Source organism: Cornus florida, unplaced genomic scaffold (assembly GCF_030987335.1).
Source record: "Cornus florida cultivar Cherokee Brave unplaced genomic scaffold, ASM3098733v1 CherokeeBrave_3.0.0_Hap2_Chr02, whole genome shotgun sequence".
Taxonomy (NCBI): domain Eukaryota; kingdom Viridiplantae; phylum Streptophyta; class Magnoliopsida; order Cornales; family Cornaceae; genus Cornus; species Cornus florida.
Genome location: NW_026775572.1, coordinates 69,121,999 through 69,143,334, shown reverse-complemented (window position 1 = coordinate 69,143,334; position 21,336 = coordinate 69,121,999). Strand labels below are relative to the sequence as shown.

The window sequence follows — 21,336 nt, the reverse complement described above, 5'->3', positions numbered from 1 at the left end:
GGGATTAACTGTGATCCTGAAAATATGGCACTAGGATAAAAGCTGATCAGATAACAAAAGGGATAATAATAGTGCACAGTGGACATGCAAGGGTAAATGGGATAGTAAATGAAATAAGGAGAGAGGAATAGGGATGGTCCTAAAAAATTTTGGACAGCTCTCTCTCACTGAAGTCACTAGGATGTACCTGATAATGGAGTCAATAACAAATAGATGTATCAATATAAGAATCTGACATCTAAACATAGCATGCATAGAAAGAGAAAAATAATGTACAGTACATCACAGTATCAGGGCCAACAGGCTGGCCGCAAAATATCATATCAGTATCAAAAGAGCAGGTAGTACAGACATATAAAAAGAGAGGTATAGAGATCAGGCAGAGGAAGTAGGGCGAGCGGGGCGTGATCCCCCAATGCAGCGTAGCTAAAATGTCCACACGGAGAGTAGATATGTCTGCTCGGAGAGAGACTACCACATCCTCCAATGTCTGGATACGCTCTCCAAGGCTGGGTATCTGAGCTGGAGCCTCAGGTATGACTGATGTATGTCCTGAGTCTGCTCTTGGGAATGTAGTGGCGACCCTGTCGGAGAGTGATGTAGTAGCTCCTCTGGAGGCTACTGCTCCAGGTCTATATCGATATGTGTTGCAGCTGTCGGTGCTATTGCCGGATCATCTGTTGCTGATACTGCTGCTGTTACTATCTCTGTTGCTACCATCTCCTCCTCCTCAGCTGCCAAGACAGCATCCTACTCCAAGCTCTTTATGAGAGCGTTGTAGCTCTTATTCCAGTCCTTCTTGCCATAGTGGGAAGCCCCTGACTCAAGACGCTCCTGTGGATGGAAAGGGTAGCGCTGGTCCCTGAGGATCTATGTAATAAGATGAGCAAAGGGGAGGTATTTGGCCCGCTTGGGCTTTGCCTTGCTGATATAATCTGTATAGAGCTTCATCATTACACTTTAGTAGAGTGCAAGAATAGAAAACCAGTGCCCTGTGTAGAATGCATAAAAGGTTACAAGAAAGTTTGAGTGTCACTGGATCTTATGGTCCGCCATAAATACATTTCGGAAAATACCGAATCAAAGAACTAGAGGTCGTCGGGCAGATAAGTCCGGGTGGCGAAAGTCTCGCCATCTGCGTAATGTCTAGTAAGAGCAACGGCTATGTTTGCATCAGAATGTCTCCTCAAGATAGGATAATCAAGGCTGGGAGGGTAGACATAGGGGCACCGAGAAGATGTGGCCAATGACTCAACTGTAATACGGATGAGATAGCCATCAATAGTAGTCTGCAGCTCCGATAAGTTACTCGGGGCTGGCCGAAGGTTCTAGAAGAACATTCGAACAAGCCGCGGGTAAACGAGATAGGTAACTGGCATAAAAATGGCTGAAAGGCCCCACCGCTCGATGTCATTAAAAGTTGTCTAGGTCGCGGCTGACCGGGAGAAGAAAGTAGTGTCAAATACTGACTCATGCGCCACTGAAAGGCGTGAGAACTTCCAGATAGGTCTATCTCGGACCTGGTCTGGCTGTGCCGGTGGTGGAGAAGGAGAAAGTATATGCTTAGCCTCAGCTGAAGAAGATGCGGAAGCAGAAGGGGCAGAGGCAGAACGGTCAGACTGAGCTAGAGCTGGCTCTTCATACTCCTCTAACTGTTCAGGCTGCTCAGCCTGCTCAACTTGCTCTGGAGCTGGATCCTAAGCATGAGAAGGCTCTGCGGGCTCCTCTACTCTCTATCGTACTCTCCTCTCATACTGTCGACGGGCAACTGTCTTAACCCATGCCATGGCCTGCAAAACTAAAGGGAAACACTTGCAATAGAAGTCAATAACATATAATAGAGAATTGAAGCACAGTAAATAGAAACATGTATGTCAAGTAAGATAGACAACTCAGAATAATCGACATGAATCTATGCAAGTGAAAATGCAGCCAAGTATAGACAATGAATAAGTGAAACATGCTAGACATTATAAGTATGGAATGCTTCCAATGTGGAAAACACAGGCATTGGGCATCAAGAAACTAGCATGCAACATAAAAGATGGTGTGTGAAGTGCAAATGCAAATCTGTGATATTCGATCGATCATGAAAAGAACTCAGATCGATCGAGCTGAGATCGATCTTGAAGGAACACAGATCGATCGAACTGCTGTGAAAATATGAACAGTCACAGATCTATGACGTGGATGGCACGGGGGGTACCCGAGTAAGCTCGTGGGCCCTCTCACACATCAACAACTCAACATTGGTCACTTATCTTGGCACGTGACCCCCTAAATCGAAACCAAAACCGAAATCAAATATAGACAAAAATATATATACATATATATATATCTATATATACATGCTCAAAACATCAAAAATGGAAATCATGGAAGCTCAGATCTAACATGAAAACATGGTCATCACTCAAGATTAAAGCTCGAAATCTAAAAATTAAACTCAAACTTACCAAATCGGATGAGAGAAGTGGAGATGAAGGAGAGATGACGAGATCTGAAGCGAAGATGGAAGTGTCGAAGCTTTAGAAGCTCGCCGGAGGTTCGCCGGAGGATGGGAAGAAGGTGGGCAGCGGCGACAAAAAGCTAGGGTTTAAGATCGATGGTCAAATCGATCAAAATGACCCTAGGGTTCTATTTTTAAAAACGATCTCTGACATGTTCGATCGATCCGGAAAGATCTCAGATCGATCGAACATAGATCGATCTTGAAGGAACACAGATCGATTTATACTTCAAAATGACACAGTATTTTTGAATTTATTTATTTATTTATTTTTTTCTTTTGAATATTTGAAAATTATAAATATTTTTGGATTTTTGGAAAAAATAAAGTAAAAGTAAAAATCAAATAAAATAAAAATCTTTTTGGAATTTTTGAAAATATTTTTAAAATTAAAATACAATACAATAACATAAAGGAAAAATATATATTTTTTGGATTTTGAAAAATTTCATAAAATTAAAAATATTTTTGGAGTTTTTGAGAATAAAATAAAAATTCTAAAAATTGATTTATTTATTTTATATAAATTCAAAATTCAAAAGGGCAGTCAAAGTCAAAGGGAAAGAACATGGATTGATTGATCAAAGATCGATCAGGAATGAGCTTCAATCGATCAAACAGGTGGAAACCTGCAGAAAAGTTCGAATGATGCACAGAGAGGCCTTTTTCATGGGTTGCAAAAAAAATTCTAAGTATAGAATGAAGATCGATCTGAGAAGAATCTCGATCGATCTTGGAACACACAGATCGATGTAAACTGAAGTTCGCTCGATACACAGAGAGCTGAAATATGTAGGGAATTCTCGCTCAATGGAACAGAGAGATGATTGAATGCAGGGATGGATTTTCGATCGATCGAACCTCTTTTGAGATCGATCGAACAGGCACAAAATGCCTATTTTCATAATGAAAGTGCATCATTCTTAATCACAGTTCCTAGCAATGTGTATAAACCCATAATATATCTAGATGTCACAAGAAATGAAAGGTAAAATAGAAATGAGGAAGGAATAGGGTTGTAAACCCTACGAAGCACTAGTCTTTAACGTCTCTAGCAAGATGTTGGGCTCTTTTAGCCCGAATCAAATATCTTGTTATGCATCTCCCCCTTGACGGGGTGAAAAGTACTTTGAACCCCACCCAACAAATGGTTCTCTAGAGAACTCGTTGGATTTGGCTCAAAAGAGATTAACGGTCCTTGGTCAAAGCAACTCTTGGGCTTCTATGCCCTTGGAACACTTGGTTTCAAAACAATTTTCCTTGAATTCAAATTGGAAGATGAACTTTTGGGAATTTTACTTTCATGCAAAGACTCGAAATTTTCAACTTCTTTGTCAAGACATTTTTCCATAACACACACTTCTTCATGCTTGTCTATTGAATTCAGGGTTGGATTAAAAATGTTCAACTTCACTTTCATGTGGCCAAATGAGATTTTCATTATCCCCGTCCTACAATTGATGTTGGCATTTGCAGTTGCTAAGAAGGGACGGCCAAGGATAACGGGAATTTGACTCTTGGGGCTCAGAACTGGTTCCGTGTCTATGACAACGAAATTGTAATGACCCGGTCATTTTCCTTCCTTTCCCTTTCTCAGATTTTCACGGATATTTTTTTTTCCGTTGATCTTTTCCTTTCTGAGTTCAGTTTCTCGTCACTTAGTGTCATCTTGAGTACTCGGGAATGGTTTCTGAGACTCTTTTCCTTGGATTGACGACTTCCTTTGAAGACCGAGTCATTTTCACATTTTCACTTTTGTGACACTATTCACTTTTTGTCTTTTTCTCAGTTGTCACTTTGTTGGCATAACCTCACTTTTCGTGTTCGGATTTGATTCCGGTTTCACATGCATCCACGATATTTAAATTCCATGCCATGTGTATTTTTACTTTCCAAGAAAAACATGCTAAGTGTTTACTTTTCTTGTAAAGAGTATGGATGCATAACTTTTTTGTAATATTCATAACTTGAGGGGTTTTTGTGTAATTAAATAAAGTAATTATTTTTCGTCTTAGGGACCATTTTGTAATTTAATTTGGAAGATATTTTAGAAAAGGACTTTTTTGTAATTTTTGGAAAGTGTGACAAGTGTCACACTCTCATTGGTCCACTTGTTAACATTTGGTTGGGGACACCTTGATGCCTTGGATGACGACATGTGGAGGGTGGAGATTCACCCACTTGTTGGCCTGGGATTGGTGCACTTGTTGGGTTGGATGGTTGACGAGTGTAGGCTTGAGATTAAGCCTAGGATGGAGCCTTGGATGAGTGACAAGTGTACGCTCCAAATTAAGTCTTGCAATTATTTTTGGGCCACTTTGGGATTATGGTTTTAAAGGAGGATTTTTGTGCAATTGACCATAGATGTGTGTGTTGACCATGGTGTAAGAGCACATAATGAGTGGAGGATTTCTATTTCCTTCACTCACACTTAACCACATTATTTCATTCTCTTCCTTACAAGAAAACCCTAGCCTCCATGGATGGAGCTTGAAACCTTAGGCCTTGACCTTGATTTTTGATGGTCTTCCACTCACTTTAGACCATGAAGCTTGCAACATTTTTTGTTCCCCTCATCATCCTCTACATAACCCTTAAAGGGTTTGCCATTTTGTGTTGATTTGCCTTGGATTATAGAGAGACTCTTCTCTAGTGAGGTAGGGGATGTTATAATTTATTTTTTAAGTGATGTTAATTGCTTTTGTAGTGAAATACAAGTTGTATGCATGTTTGATATCAATTTGAGAAATTAATGATTAATTATGGCTTGCTTGTAACTCATTTTAGACTTTATATATGGCATGACCATGACTTGATCTTTGTTGTATATTGATTTGGGGTGATTTAAATAAGTTTTTAAATCTAGAGATTAAATGAATTTAATTTGATTTAAATTCTAGTTAATAGTGTTTTGCTCGTATTCCATTTTAGACTTGAGATATGGTATGACCACGACTTATTGCTTGCTATATATTAATTTGGGATCATTTGAACAACTTTTGAAAATTAGAGATTTAATTAATTTAAATTAATTAAATTCTACATGATGATGTCTTGCTCATTTTACCTTTTTGATTTGATATATGTAATGCGCATGTTATGTTATTAAACGTATAAAAATTTGAGGTTATTTCATATTGATTTGAAATCTAGAGAATTTAATTATTCTTGTTTAATTAAGTTATATCTAATGGCTCCATGGACCTAGTTGCGTTTTAGAAGTTGTTTCTATATTCAAATCATAGACTTGGACTTGTTGTATATTCACTTGGTTACGTTTTGAGTATTGGATAACATTGCCATTACATATATATTCATGAGAGTTTGTTTTCCTTATTGAATATATTATTGCCTTGTGTAATGAGTTGTATACCTTGTATTTGACATCTTTCATGCCATAGTAGTTGTGGACTTAGAGCATGTATTGTATGTGTTTCTAAATTTGGTTGTGCATGGTAGATAGTTGATATCTTATATATACATGTCGATATATACGTTATTGCATAACTTGTTAATTTTGGAAACTTAGGGATGTCATTGTTTAGCTACGGCTAGGACATGGTTCTAGTACTGGGGATTGTCCCTCTATAGTCTAGTGCGCATATAGGGAGGTTACCCATGGGCTAGTAACCCTAAAGAAACCATGGTGTCGGCCTGATCCGGCGTGACGTCCAAGTGTCCACTTTGTTTGATTTCGCATTACATTTCAAGTTGATAACTAGATGATATCGTAACTTGTTGTTTCTTATTTGATTTCCCATTTTAAGTTTCAAGATGATAACTTTGACAAATCATGCTTTATGCGTTATATTGGAAGTTCCAATGTTAGTTAAATTGCATCGATATTGTGATTTGTGTTTTGTTGTTTTAATGTAGCCTATGAAGATTCCTTAGACCCATTTGGAACGTAGACCATAGGTGGCATGAACCACTTTAGTTGATTTCGTATCTTGGATTTTAAGTTGATGATTTTGAGAGTCTATATCTTGTTGCCTCGTATAACATGCTTCTATGTTGTTTAGAATTGCATGATATTGTGATTTATGCTAGAAATGTTCTAAGGTAGCTTAGGATGCTCCCTGAGTCTAACCTTTGACATAGACGTTAGGTGACATGATCCTTTCGAATTGTTTCAAGTTAATTTAAAAATACCTAAAGAAATCGAGTCTATGCATGCTCATTCTCTACGAGTAAACTTGTTTACTCACCCCGAAGTTACTGGGGGTTTTGATCAGGTATGAAGACTTGGTTCGTGATGTTCATCATTGCTTGGATGATCGTAGATTTGAAGGCTTTAATTCTTGTAAAGGTTGGCTTGAAATGTCACTTATAGCCTTAATTGTCAAAATGTGTAATTTTGATTCCATTTATGTAATTTGTACATAAGTACATCCTTTGTACAGTATTTAACATGTATGAGATGAAGCCGAAGGCCAATGACATGTCTATTGTATTCTGTGTAACTTTTAACTTCATGAAATATTATGAAAATATTGAAAAATGGCAAGTTATTGCTTCACCATGTTTGCATCAGGTGTGGGAATTCCATCTTTATTTTTTCATAGGGTCTCATTAATCATGTAGAAAGTGTGGCCAATGGCTAAATGGTAATTTCCAATCATTTGTTAATTTTAGATTTCAAAATTTCCATTTCAAGTCCATTTTCGTCTTTTTGGCCGTCGGCGGGTCGGATTTTGTACCGGCCATTCCCGGGAGCCGTGGACCATTCCCGCGCGCTCAAAATCACCATTTACGTATGCGTGCATATTCGTTTCAGCTTAGAAGTGCATTTGGGGTCAAATGCATGCTTGGTGCAAAGTCTCATTTTTGCCGTTTTTAAGCCTAAACTAAGCATAAGGGCATTTTGGGGTTTTCACTTGAAAAATTAAGGTTGGTCTTAACATGGTTGACTAGAAAACATGATTTTAGGGAGGGTTACTTCACAACTTTTTTTCAAAAAAATCCCTTAAAGGCCTCAAAATCACATTTCAAACTCAGATTTTTGCTAAGCCTTCAGCAGAACGAGCACTCGTAGATGTCGCACGAGCGCTCGTAAATGGGGCTGTAGGTTTTGGCCCTAGGGCGTGCGCCGTACTAGCGCTCGTAGCCCTTGCACGAGCGCTCGTGGTACTGATAATGTGTGCGTGTGTTTGTGTCGAAATAAGCTTTCCAATGGTACCAATTTCAGCTTCATATTCCACTTTTAGCTCGGGATATTCAAGTTTTAGTAAAGTAGTGGCAGTTTTTGGTTCGAACCGGGATAGGGTTTCCCCTCCTTCGACTTCAGGACTTGATATCTTTGTCATCCGGACTCCGAATCTAGTGATTCTTGAGTCCATCTTGGTTAATTTTCTATTGTTTATCCAATGGTGAACACGGGAGTAACCATTTCAGTTTGGAATGACCATTTTACCCTTTTACCCTTAAATGCTCATTTTTCTTCGTCTTGCTGTTTCTTCTTCGTCCGGACTCTGAATCATGCGATTCTTGAATCCATCTTGATTGGTTTTTTGGTGTCTTCCCAGCAGTATGCTCGGTGGCACCTGAATTTATATTTTTAAAAATGACTATTTTACCCCTAGGGGCATAATTGTTATTTTTTTGATCTCTTGCTTCCGCACTTTATTCCTTTGGGTTCCGTGACCTCACAGAAGGTTATATTAGGGTCTCAGAGGTGTTGTGCCTTGGGAGACCATTGTTTTGTCTTTGCTTCCGCATTCTGGATCCGTTTCGGGTCATCACAGAGCACACTAGGTTGAAAAATCCACGGTCGTCACAGAAATCGACCAGAAAGAAGAACTTATCTATCTTAATCAAAACATCCTCTATGATACCCCGGGGCTTTTTGATGGATCGGTCGGCAAGTTGCAAAACCACCGATGTCGGTTTCAAGTCTCCTAAGCCCAATTTGACATACACTGAATATGGAAGAAGGTTGACACTTGCTCCTAAGTCTAGAAGAGCCCGATTAATGACATGGTCACCAATAATGCAAGAGGTAGTAGGTGAACAGGGGTCTTTAAACTTTGGGAGAGTGTTATGTTATAAAATGGAGCTTACTTGCTCGGTCAAGATCACTTTCCTTGGTACTTGGCTCTTGTTCTTCCTCTTTTGGGTGCAAAGATCTTTCAAAATTTGGCACAAGCCAGAATTTGTTTGATTGCATCCAAAAGCGGAAGATTGATCTTCACTTGCCTAAACACATTAATGATTTCATTAGTCTTGGTTTTTGGCTTTTCAAGCGAAATGGATCCTTTCAAGGCATCCGGAAATAGAGCTTTTGGCTCAAAAACTTTTTCAAAATCTTTCTTTGAAGAATCTTCAACACAAGAATTTTTAAAATCCTTTTTCAAGTCATTGTTCAATTCATCTTTCAAATCATTTTTGACAACTTTCTCAACAAAATGATCATGCACATACAATGAAGGAGGAATAAAATGAGAAACGGGACGGGTGTCAACTTTTGGTTACACCGATTCACTCTCTTCATTGGAAATACCTACTTGGTTGTCAATAATCTTCCCACTTCTCAAGGTTGTCACCGCATTGACATGCTCAATTGTGTGCCCTTCCGATGAGGAATAAGTCTCCACAAAACATTGTTGCTTTGGTGGTGCATTCAAATGTATCTTCCCTTTCTTTCTAGCATTCAAAGTACTAGCTATTTGCTAGACTTGGGTTTCTAGCTTAGCAATGGATTGAGAATGAGAATGAATCAATTGAGTTTTTGCCTCTAGAGTGCCTAGAGAGGTCAACACTTTCTCCTAAAAAAGGGGAATCCTTGAGTTTCCTTGAGAATAAGATGATTGATTAGGAAAATGAGAATTTGAGAATTGATTGCCATGCGATTGAAATGATGATCTAAAACTTTGGGAACCTTAGCTTTGCATTGGAGGTGGAACATATTTGTTTTGGAAACCACCTTGGGGAGGGTTTGAGCCTTCCTCTTGGCTTTTCTAAGAGAAGTTCGGATGGTTCCTCCACCCTGGATTATAGTGTGAGCCATAGGGATTATTCCCTTGGTTGACAAAAACAGCATTTGCTTGTTCATGGTTCTCGCTTTGCGCATGTCCATGGGGACAACTGGAAGTAGAATGCAAGACACTTGAATAAGTCATGCAAGATTCATTAGACGCATGATGATGAACATGATTAGGGGAGGAAGATACTTGATTTGCCGAATTTTGGTTGATCAAAAATGAATCAAACCTTTGAGACAAAGATTTCATCTCGGTGGCTATGTCACTGGAATTGTCAACTTGATATAAGCCAACATTCTTCCTTCTACCTAGATTTCTACCATTTTTAGAGGACAAAGATCTATGCATTGAATTCTCACTCATACTTTCATACAATTGCCAAACGCCATTTTTAAGCTTGTCAAGATAAGAACCACCCATAGATGCATCAACCATACCCTTGTAATTATCTGGTAAGCTTTCAAAGAAATATTGAACTAGTTGCCACTTAGGTATATCATGATGTGGGCACTTCCTAAGCAAGTCATTAAACCTTTCCAATGCCTCATGAAACATTTACCCACCCCCTTGAGAAAATTCATGAATGGAATTTCTCATGGTATTGGTCTTTGAAACCGGATAGTACTTCTTCAAGAACTCTTGTTGCATTTCTGCCCAAGAAGTTATTGAAAAAGACCTAAGGTTGTTAAACCAATATATTGCCTTGTCTTTAAGGGTAAAAGGAAAGAGTTTGAGTCTTAAAACTTCTTTTGACATGTTTGTGTATTTCACGATGGAACACACTTCAAGAAACTCATCCAAATGCTTGTAAGGTTCATTACTTAGAAATCCATGATAGTTGGGAAGCATTTGAATAATTTGTGGTCTAATCTCATAGTGATGTGCTCTAAATAGGAGCAATTGAATGCATGTAGGTGTATTGTATTCATTAGGCACATAATGATCACGCAAAGCAATGAGAGGATTCACAACGGGCGGTGCTATTTGAACATCGTGATTAACTTGAACCATAGGAGGTTGTGGAGCAAAAATTGGCCGAGGTATTCCCAATGGAATTTGGCCTTGTTGTTGTGGTAGAATGAATGGTCTTGGCATGCTCAATGGTACTTGAATATTTTCATGATGCACATTAGGGTGGAGGATGCCTTGTTGGTCAATGTGACCAAGGTCCGCCACATGGTCGTTATGTTGCTCCTCTATTGATAAAATGGAGTGATGAGAACTAACTCTTCCCCTAAGATTATGAACAATCGATTCAAGATGAAAATCAAGAGGGACAAGAGTTGGATTTAATGACCTACGACCTTGCATGCACTAGCAAAACAAATAACAAACAATTAATCAAATAACAATCACTTCGCCTCCACAACAAATCAATAAACAAATCTCCACATACAATGATCCCATACTCTCATGCTTGAACAATATGTAAAGAAAAGTAAATTGCCTCGACATGGGCTCACGATTTATCTAAGAAAGTAAAAACATGCCTCCATGCGGGCCGACAATTTAACTAGAGATTGAGTTAGAAAAATCTCACAAAGGGTCCTTAAGCAACTTCAATTCATTTTCAATTTTCAAGCCTCACTATTCTTTGCAAATTTTAGATTTTAGCCCTTTTTATGCTTAGCTTAGCTCTTTGCCTTTCAATTCTCCTTTTGCTTGATTTCCTTACTCAATGCACCTAGTCAATCAAGAACAAACACAATAAGTATCTAAAAATAAAATAAAGTAAAAACAAGATCAAAAGAGTACTAATTCCTATTTGTTTTCAAAGAAATACGACATTGCCAAAAATAAATCCTCGGCAATGGCGCCAAAAACTTGGTGTAGCCGTTGCGATGTAACCAAATTTGCAAAATATAAAGTGTGGCCAAGTTTTAAATTTATAAATGCCACTACTACCTCTAACTAAAAATATAGCTAGGGTAAGTAAGGATCGTCCCAAGGGATTGTGGACGTGTTTGCAATGGAAACAATATATAGGGTTAGTAGGTCGAGTGATCAAAAGATGGTTTGTTTGGTTAATTAAACTACAATGCAATTGAAATTAAAGCAAGCAAAATACAATAATTTTAGAAGATAGGGAAAAAGTTATAGAGGAGAGGACTTGGGGTACTAGAGCTCACCACTAAGCTTGACTTCACTAGACACTAGCAATTGTATATCAATGGGGAAATTGAATTGTAACTTGTGTGTGTGTTTGTGACATTAATTGAAACTAGGCATGGATGGCAAATAAGTATAGATTGTCTAGCCAATTCAAATGGAAAGCACAACCTATCAAATGAAACCAAAATCCATTCAATGAAACCACAATTTTTTCACACACAACTATCTAGAAATATACACCCTTTGCATTCATAAGTATGGAACACCAAGGAACAAGAATAGATTGTCCACCTTTCTATGAATCTAAAGCAACTACACTACATCTACACTAAAGACATGGAAATTAAACTAAGTAAGCTAAAGGTATGGCACAATCCATCAAGAAATAAGTATGAACCATCAAATAAATTACAAAAGTGTTCAATTAAGCACTATGTTTTGATCATCACTAGATTAACTTCATCCATACACATAGACATACATAAATTCCATTAAATCTAGAGAAAATCACATGAGTCATCCATTCTAACATACATAGACATCTGATTAGAAATAAATAATCAATTAAAAGCATGTGGTTCAGTGATGAACTGAAGATTGACCCATTAATGGATCCAGATGCGGAAGCTAGAAACAAGACGATGGTCTCCCAAGGCATAACACACCTCTAAGACCCTTTGATGACCTTCCATGAGGTCATGGAACCCAAATGAATAAGGTGCAGAAACAACTTGAAAATAAGTCCATAGAGATGTACATTATCCCTAGGACACAAGAATGGACTTTGAAAGAGTTTCGAGGCTCAATGGAAACAAAACAAAGATAAGGGTATCAAAACCCTACCGAAAGAAGGACCAAGGGTAAAATGGTCATTTTACCCTAAGAAGAAGGAATTTGACTTCCAATAGGTTAAATAAAATCAAAAACATCCTTTGGTAACTTCACATGAAGTCCCAAGGCCAAAGGAAGAGAAATCCCGAATGAACCCTATCCCGGTTCGACTAAATCCAACACCCTTTCACTAAAATGAGGATATCATGAGATAAAAAAAGAATCTGAAACTAAAATTGGTACCATTGGAAAGCTTATTTCGACGCAGTCAATTTGGACTCAAGAATGGACCAATTTGAAGTTGAAACAAAGAAGTTACATTAGATTGAAGTTGGAAGTCTAAAATTGAAAACTCTGGAAGACTTGAACCAGTTTAGCCTCCTTGAACCGGTTCAACATTGGCAATATACCCAAGTTGAACCAAAATGACACCTTGAACCGGTTCAACTATTCTTGAACCAGTTCAACTTGAACAGAACACCCAAAATGCAGCAGAAACAGGGTTTTACCAGAAAAATGAGTTTGCGACACGGTTTTTGAGGTCAAGATGACATTTTTTGAAAAAATGTCGTGAAGAAACTCCCCCTAAAATAACATTTTCTATTTGATAGAGTCAAGAATGGAATTTATTTCCCAAATTAAATCCCTAAGATGCCCTTGAACAAGATTTATGCAAAAAAGTGTGAAATGAGTCCATCGGAGGCTCATTTCATCACGGAAGAGGTTTTTCATGAAAGCAATCATACACGCAGACGTAAATAGTGATTTTGAGCATGCGAGAGTGGTCCGCAGCTCCCGAAAATGGCCGAGTCAAAATCCGACCATCCAACGGCCAAAAAGGCGAAAATGAACTTGAAACATAAATTATGAAAACCAAAATTAACAAATGACTTTAAATAACCATTTGGCCCTTGGCCACACTTCATACATGATTAATGAGACCCTATGAAAGAATGAAAATGGTATTCCCACACCCAATGCACCCATGGTGACACAATTACTTGGCATTTTTCAATATTTTCATAATATTTTATGAAATCAAAGTTACATAGGATACAAGATACATGATATTGGCCTTCGGCCTCATGTCATACATGTCAAATACATTGTAAGGAGTGTACTTATGTACCCATTACATATATGGAATCAAGTATACACATTTTGACAAAAACGGTTACAAATGGTATTTCGAGCCAAACTTTACAAGAATTAAAAACCTTCAAGTTTACAATCATCCTAGCAATGATGAACATCACGAACTAAGTCTTCATACCTGAAACAGCCCCCCAGTAACTTCGGGGTGAGTAAACAAGTTTACTCGTAGAGAATGAGCATGCATTAATTTGATTTCTTTAAAGATTTTTAGACTAACATGAAATGATTCAAAAGGATCATGCCTCTTAACGTCTATGTCAAAGGTGAGACTCAGGGATCATCTAAAGCTACTCATGCAATTGAAAGGAGATACATGACATACATGCATACCGATTACAAATGTATTAAACGAAGATCAAAACATGCGAGATAAGTATACAAAACACAGGTACACTAAATGGAATCAGAAACACACAAGGCAAGTATACAAGACACGAATATACTAAATGGAGTTCAAGATATAAGAAGCAAGTGCATAGTTTCAAGTGTGCCAAATGAGATCTAAATACATGAAGTTTCAAGTGTGCCAAATGAGATCTAAATACATGAAGCAGGCATAATGTCTATGCAATTAAACAAGGTACGAAATTCTCCATATAACACGACAAGGTTCTTAAATCTTCAAGAGATAACACTTGAAATCTAAGGGTTCAGAGATTTTGCATGTTGATATAAATCATTACTTGTGGTCCATGCCACCTAGAATCTAAGTCAAGTTGCACGTATAGGATCATTCCTAAGTCATGATAGCTTGAAGTAACATCAAATGAGATAACTAAGGAAATTAACAAGATTGAAACAATTCAATTAACGCGACAAGGACAAGACGTGAAATTAAGGGCAATACATAATATCTATGCAATTAAACAAGGTTAGAGCATTTCATATAACACAAAAAGAGTTACACGTGCAATCAAGAACGAGGCATAATATCCATGCAAGTGAACAAGATTGGAACATTCCAATTAACACGATAAGAGTTATACAGGAAATCAAGAGCAAGGCATAATGTCTATGCAAGTAAAAAAGATTGGAACATTTCAAATTAACACGACAAGGTTTAAATCTTCAATGAATAGCAACTTGAAATTTAAAGAGTGAAATCAAACAATGTGGGAACTTGGATATCGCCCGGAATAAAACCGTACTCTTAGGATCACTTTAGGGTCATCAACTCAAGGGTACCTTCCCCTAGTCTTGGGATCACTTTAGGATTATCAACCCAAGGGTACCTTCCCCTAGTCTTGGGATCACTTTAAGGCTACTAACCTAAAGGTACCTTCCCCTAGTGCGCACGATTGATAATCATTCTCTTGGGATCATTTTAGGGTTACTAACCCAAGGGTACCTTTCCTTAATGCACACAATAGTGTAGGGAGCTCTCTATCTCCCGTACTTGAACCAAGTCCTAGCCATGTCACTTCTTGATTGATATCACCGAGTTTCCAAAATTAACATGTTGTGCAAGTCAAGATAGGATTAAGATACAAGTAATGCATTGAACATGTTTCATGCACAACCAAGATTCTGGAAAGCACACAAGTCATGCCCTAAGTTCTCAACTATCATGGCATGTGAAATGTCAAGAATTCATAGTATGCATTTACATGGACTACAAACTAGGATATATAGCACATAAAATCTATTGATGTAAACATACCACTAGTATAAGATACATGTTTTAATGATTTGTTTAACACACTTGAACAATTAAATCATTCCAATGTAAGGGTGCAAGTTTATAAACCAATTAACGAAGCCAAGATACAATAAGTCATGATACATGAATAAAAAGGCAAAAGCCCTATGAAATACAAGTCTAACTCATTAGAAACCTAAGTAGAAATTAATTAACCTAATTAATTAATTTCTCTAGAAATCAATGTTGTCCAAAAATTCTCAAAATAACATATGTGAATGTTCATTTCATGGTGATTTCAAATATCACATCAATTTTACAAAATGAGCAAGATATAAACACGTATAATTTAATTAATTTAAAATTAATTAAATCTCTAGATTTCAATGGTTGTTCAAATTATTTCAAATCAATATATATCAAGCACTAAGTCATGGTCATACCATATATCAAGTCTAAAAAGGAATACAAACAAAACACAATTTACTAGAATTTAAATCAATTTAAATCCATTTAATCTCTAGATTTGAAAACTCATTCAAATGGCTCCAAATAATTATATAACAAAGATCAAGTCAAGGCCATACCATATATCAAGTCTAAAGTGAGTTGTATGCAAACTATAATTCATCATTAATTTCATAAATTAATATAAAACATGCATACAACTTGTATTTCATACAAAGGCAAGTAAAACAACTTGGAAAATAAATTATAACACCCCCTACCTCACTAGAGAAGAGTGTCTCTAGAATCCAAGACAAATCAACATCAAATGGCAAACCCTTCAAAGGTTATGTAGAGGAGGATGAGGGGAACAAAAAGTATTCCTAAATTCAAGCTTGGAAATCAATGGAAAGCTCTCAAAAATCAAAGTCAAGCTTAAGGCTCTAAGCTTCAACCATGGAGGCTAGGGTTTTTGGTAAGGAAGAAATGATCCAATGTGATGAAGTGTGAGTGGAGGAAATAGAAATCCTCCACTCACTATTTGTTCTTTCACCATGGTCAACACACACAAGTCTTGGTCAATTGCACAAAAACCCTTCTTTAAAACCATAATCCTAAAGTGGCCCAAAAGTAATTGTAAGACTTAATTGTAAGCCTACACTTGTCACAAATCCAAGGCTCCATCCTAGGCTTAATCTCAAGCCTACACTTGTCAACCATCCAAGCCGACAAGTGCACCAATCCTAGGCCAACAAGTGGTTCAATCTCCACCCTCCACATGTCATCATCCAAGGCATCAAAGTGTTTCTATACAAATGTCAACAAGTGGACCAATGAAAGTATGACACTTGTCACACTTTTTTGAAAATTGGAAAATAGTCCTTTTTGAAAATATCTTCCAAATTAAATTGCAAAATGGTCCCTAAAAAAAAAAATTATTTTCAGTAGTTGCATAAGTGACCCCAAAAGAAAGAAGAATTGCAATGAAAGTGTGCATCCTCACCCCTAAGGAAGAAAAGTGCACAAATGGCATGCATTTCTTGGAAAATGAAAATACACATGGCATGGAGTTTAAATATCATGGATGCATGCAAAACTGGAATCAAATCCGAACACGAAAAGTGAGGTTGTGCTAACAATTTTACAAACGAAAAGAGACGAAAGATGAATAGTGTCGAAAAAGTAAAAATGTGGAAATGACTCGGTCCTCAAAGGAAGTTGTCAATCCAAATGAAGAGTCTCGAAAACCAATTCCAAGCACTCGAGATGACACTAACTGACGAGAAATAGAGCTCAGAAAAGAAAATTTAACGAAAAAAATTTATCCGTAAAATTTTAGAAAAAGGTAAGGGAGTCAAATGACCAGGTCATTACAACCTACCCTCCTTAAAGAAATTTCATTCCTGAAATTTGGAACATACTAGAAAAGAATAGAACAGGGACCGAACAAAAGGTCAGACCAAAGGATAGCTCATAAAGCGCTGAAGGACAACCCTAGAGATTTCAAGATCAACTAGAGGAACGTGAAACCATGGACTGAGACAACACCTCATACGAATCGACACATTAACTGAACGTCAACCACCAAGAGAATCCCAAGACAACAAAACGTTAAAACACGACAAAAGAAGAGAGTGACAAGGCAGTACGAATAGCGACCAGAACCTGCCCACACTTACTCGTCAGCAAGGTAGCATGACAGTATATGACACGAGTTCATAACTTGCCCCTACTAGGTCAACTCAGAAAACCTATTGATATGGATGACATCAATGTCAAAAATGATCATTACCAAAAGCACCATGGGAACCAGGCATCTGCGAGAGTTGGGGTAGCTAATCCCAAAACTCTGACAACAATGTCATAGGCACTGCTAAGCTTAAGGCCTTAGATCTAGAAGCCACGAAGGAAAAAGGAAATGAAACGGTGCCGCCCTGGCCCGCATCTCACTCCACCAGACAAGGAGAAGGAAATGAATCGCAGCCCTCTATGCTCACATGAGCTTTCTCGCATCAACCGATAGACTAAGGTCTCGAAACGCCCAACCAAGAAAACAGACAAGAAGGTTCCTGACATGGGTCTTTACGGAATGAATTTCTCCTATCCATGGAAGAAACTCGTAGAACAAGAACGCACCTAAGGGATACAACAGACCCTAAGTGACAATGCCAAAACTAGACATAAAAACAAACAGCTAGCATGCAACATAGCAATGGACTATCTGCTCAAGGCACCTTATAAACAAACAGACATGTTATCAAGAAGCACATAGGTACATGGTACAACAATACACGTGAATAAAAAACGTAAGGTATGCTGACATACGTCACATACAGTCATGCTAACATAAGCACGTAGACATGATATTACACCAGGACAAGATAGTAATGCAGACATGGTATCACACCAGAACATGATAGCTACCCAGACCATGTTATCAAGAAGCATATATACACATAAAGCATGCTTAACAAGTAATAGATGTCTCAAAAAACCTAAGCATGTGAACATGTTATCACACATGACATGTTATCAAGAAGCATTTAAACATGTAGAGCATGGCAACATAAGCATGATATGCATCTAAAACCCGTCGTCCAAGGTATTCGAACTCGGACGCTCTAATACCACCTGTAACGACTCGGGTTTTTATACGACCTGGATTTTTATTCAACTTGGTGGGTCAGTGCTGATCCGAAGATTGACCCATTAATGGATCCAGATGCGAAAGCTAGAAACAAGACGATGGTCTCCCAAGGCATAACACACCTCTAAGACCTTTTGATGACCTTCTATGAGGTCACGGAACCCAAATGAATAAGGTACGGAAGCAACTTGAAAATAAGTCCATAGAGATGTAAATTATTCCTAGGACATAAGAATGGACTTTAAAAGAGTTTCAAGGCTCAATGGAAACACAACAAAGATAAGGGTATCAAAACCCTACCGAAAGAAGGACCAAGGGTAAAATGGTCATTTTACCCTAAGAGGAAGGAATTTCACTTCCAACAAGTTAAATAAAATCAAAAACATCCTTTAGTAATTTCACATGAAGTCCCAAGGCCAAAGGAAGAGAAATCTCGAATGAACCCTATCCCGGTTCGAACCAAATCTGACACCCTCTTGCTAAAATAAGGATATCATGAGCTAGGAAAAGAATCTAAAACTAAAATTGGTACCATTGGAAATCTTATTTCGACACGATCAATTTAGACTTAAGAACGGACCAATTCGGAGTTGAAACGAAGAAGTTACATTAGATTGAGTTGGAAGTCCAAAATTGAAAACTCTAGAAGACTTGAATCGGTTCAGCCTCCTTGAACCGGTTCAACATTGGCACTATGCCCAACCTAAACCAAAATGACACCTTGAACTGGTTCAACTATTCTTGAACCGGTTCAACTTGAACAGAATACCCAAAATGCAGTAGAAACAGTGTTTTAGCAGAAAAATGTGTTTGCTACACGGTTTTTGAGGTCAAGATGACATTTTTCGGAAAAATGTCGTGAAGAAACTCCCCCTAAAATAACATTTTCTATGTGAAAGAGTTGAGAATGGAATTTATTTCCCAAAGTAAATCCCCAAAATATCCTTGAACAAGATTTATGCAAAAACAGTGTGAAATGAGTCCACCGGAGGCCCATTTCACCACGGAAGAGGTTTTTCATGAAAGCGATCATACACGTAGAGGTAAATAGTGATTTTGAGCAGGCGGGAATTATCCGCGGCTCCCAAAAATGGCCGAGTCAAAGTCCGACCCTCCAACGGCCAAAAAGGCGAAAATGAACTTGAAACGGAAATTATGAAAACCAAAATTAACAAATGACTTTAAATAACCATTTGGCCCTTGGCCACACTTCATACATGATTAATGAGACCCTATGAAAGAATGAAAATGGAATTCCCACACCCGATGCACCCATGGTGACACAATTACTTGGCATTTTTTAATATTTTCATAATATTTCATGAAAACAAAGTTACATAGGATACAAGATACATGATATTGCCCTCCGGCCTTATCTCATACATGTCAAATACATTGTAAGGAGTGTACTTATGTACCCATTACATATATGGAATCAAATATACACATTTTGACAAAAACGGCTACAAATGGCATTTCAAGCCAAACTTTACAAGAATTAAAAACCTTCAAGTTTACAATCATCCTAGCAATGATGAACATCACGAACCAAGTCTTCATACCTGAAACAGCCCCCTAGTAACTTCAGGGTGAGTAAACAAGTTTACTCGTAGAGAATAAGCATGCATTGACTCGATTTCTTTAAATATTTTTAGACTAACATGAAACGATTCAAAAGGATCATGCCACCTAACGTCTATGTCAAAGGTGAGACTCAGGGATCATCCTAAGCTACACATGCAATTGAAAGGAGATACATGACATACATGCATACCTGTTACAAGTGTACTAAACGAAGATGAAAACATGTGAGATAAGTATACAAAACACAGGTACACTAAACGGAATCAGAAACACACAAGGCAAGTATACAAGACACGAATATACTAAATGGAGTTCTAGATACAAGAAGCAAGTGCACAGTTTCAAGTGTGCCAAACGAGATCTAAATACATGAAGCAGGCATAATGTCTATGCAATTAAACAAGGTAGGAAATTCTCCATATAACATGACAAGGTTCTTAAATCTTTTCCTTTGTTAGAAACAAGGTCTTGGATTATTGTGCTGAGTGTGGTATCCAAGTGATCAGTTCTACTTCATATTTTGCCCAATCAAATAGGCAGGCAGAAGCTTCCAACAAAGTAATTCTCAATATCCTTGAAAAGATGATTGAGAATAATCCAAAGGAGTGGCATCACCTACTTTTTGAGGCTCTTTGGGCTTACAGAAACTCAAAAAGATCAAGTACGGGCGTCACTCCATATATGCTTACATATGGACATGATGTCGTTCTTCCAATGGAAATAACTATCAGGTCTGCAAGAGTGGTTTTCCATAATAACCTAACTCCAGCAGATTACAACCATGCCATGTTGGTGGAGTTGGAAGACCTTGATGAGGTCCGTCTTAATGCATTGGATCATATTATTGCTCAAAAGAAGAAAGTCATGCGAGCATACAACACGAAGGTCAAGGCAAAGACATTTGTGGAAGGAGACTTGGTATGGCAGGTCAAGTTTCCACCTGGGGTTAAAAGTTTGAAATATGGAAAATGGACACCTAATTGGGAAGGCCCATATTTAGTGGAACGAGTCCTTAGAAAAGGGGCTTATAGATTGATGGACATAGATGAAAAATCCCATAAGCACCCTGTGAATGGAGTATACTTGAAAGAGTACCACCCTTCCATCTATGAAAACTGGAAATCCATAATCATTCAATCAGCCACGTAACTTGGTTGGTATCTTCCTTTCCAAGTAAACCGGAAAGCTGGAAAGGAAGGGTAATGGCCATACTTTGGCCATTTGTATAAGTTAGAATGTACATCTCAAAGAAGGAAGGCTAAGTACTTGGAAAAGTACATTGGCTAAAGTTATGAGGCGAACTTAGCTGAATTTTCAAGATCGACTGATTTCCAAAGTATGGGGCATTTCATTAAGAAGAGGCTACATTACATGGTCTAGGTTCTATTTATACTGGAAATTACTCGTGTTGCTTGTATATACTGTATTACCA

The 21,336-nt window shown here is 37.8% G+C and overlaps 1 protein-coding gene across 1 annotated transcript; it reads left to right on the top strand.

Annotated features, from left to right (window-relative positions):
• The first annotated feature begins 1,582 nt into the window (after positions 1–1,582).
• LOC132296379 (uncharacterized) lies at positions 1,583–21,053 on the top strand. Its single transcript, XM_059794587.1, has 2 exons — positions 1,583–1,770; positions 20,363–21,053. Exons 1-2 carry the CDS (start codon positions 1,583–1,585, stop codon positions 21,051–21,053), a joined length of 879 nt encoding a protein of 292 aa, XP_059650570.1.
• Positions 21,054–21,336: the final 283 nt, after the last annotated feature.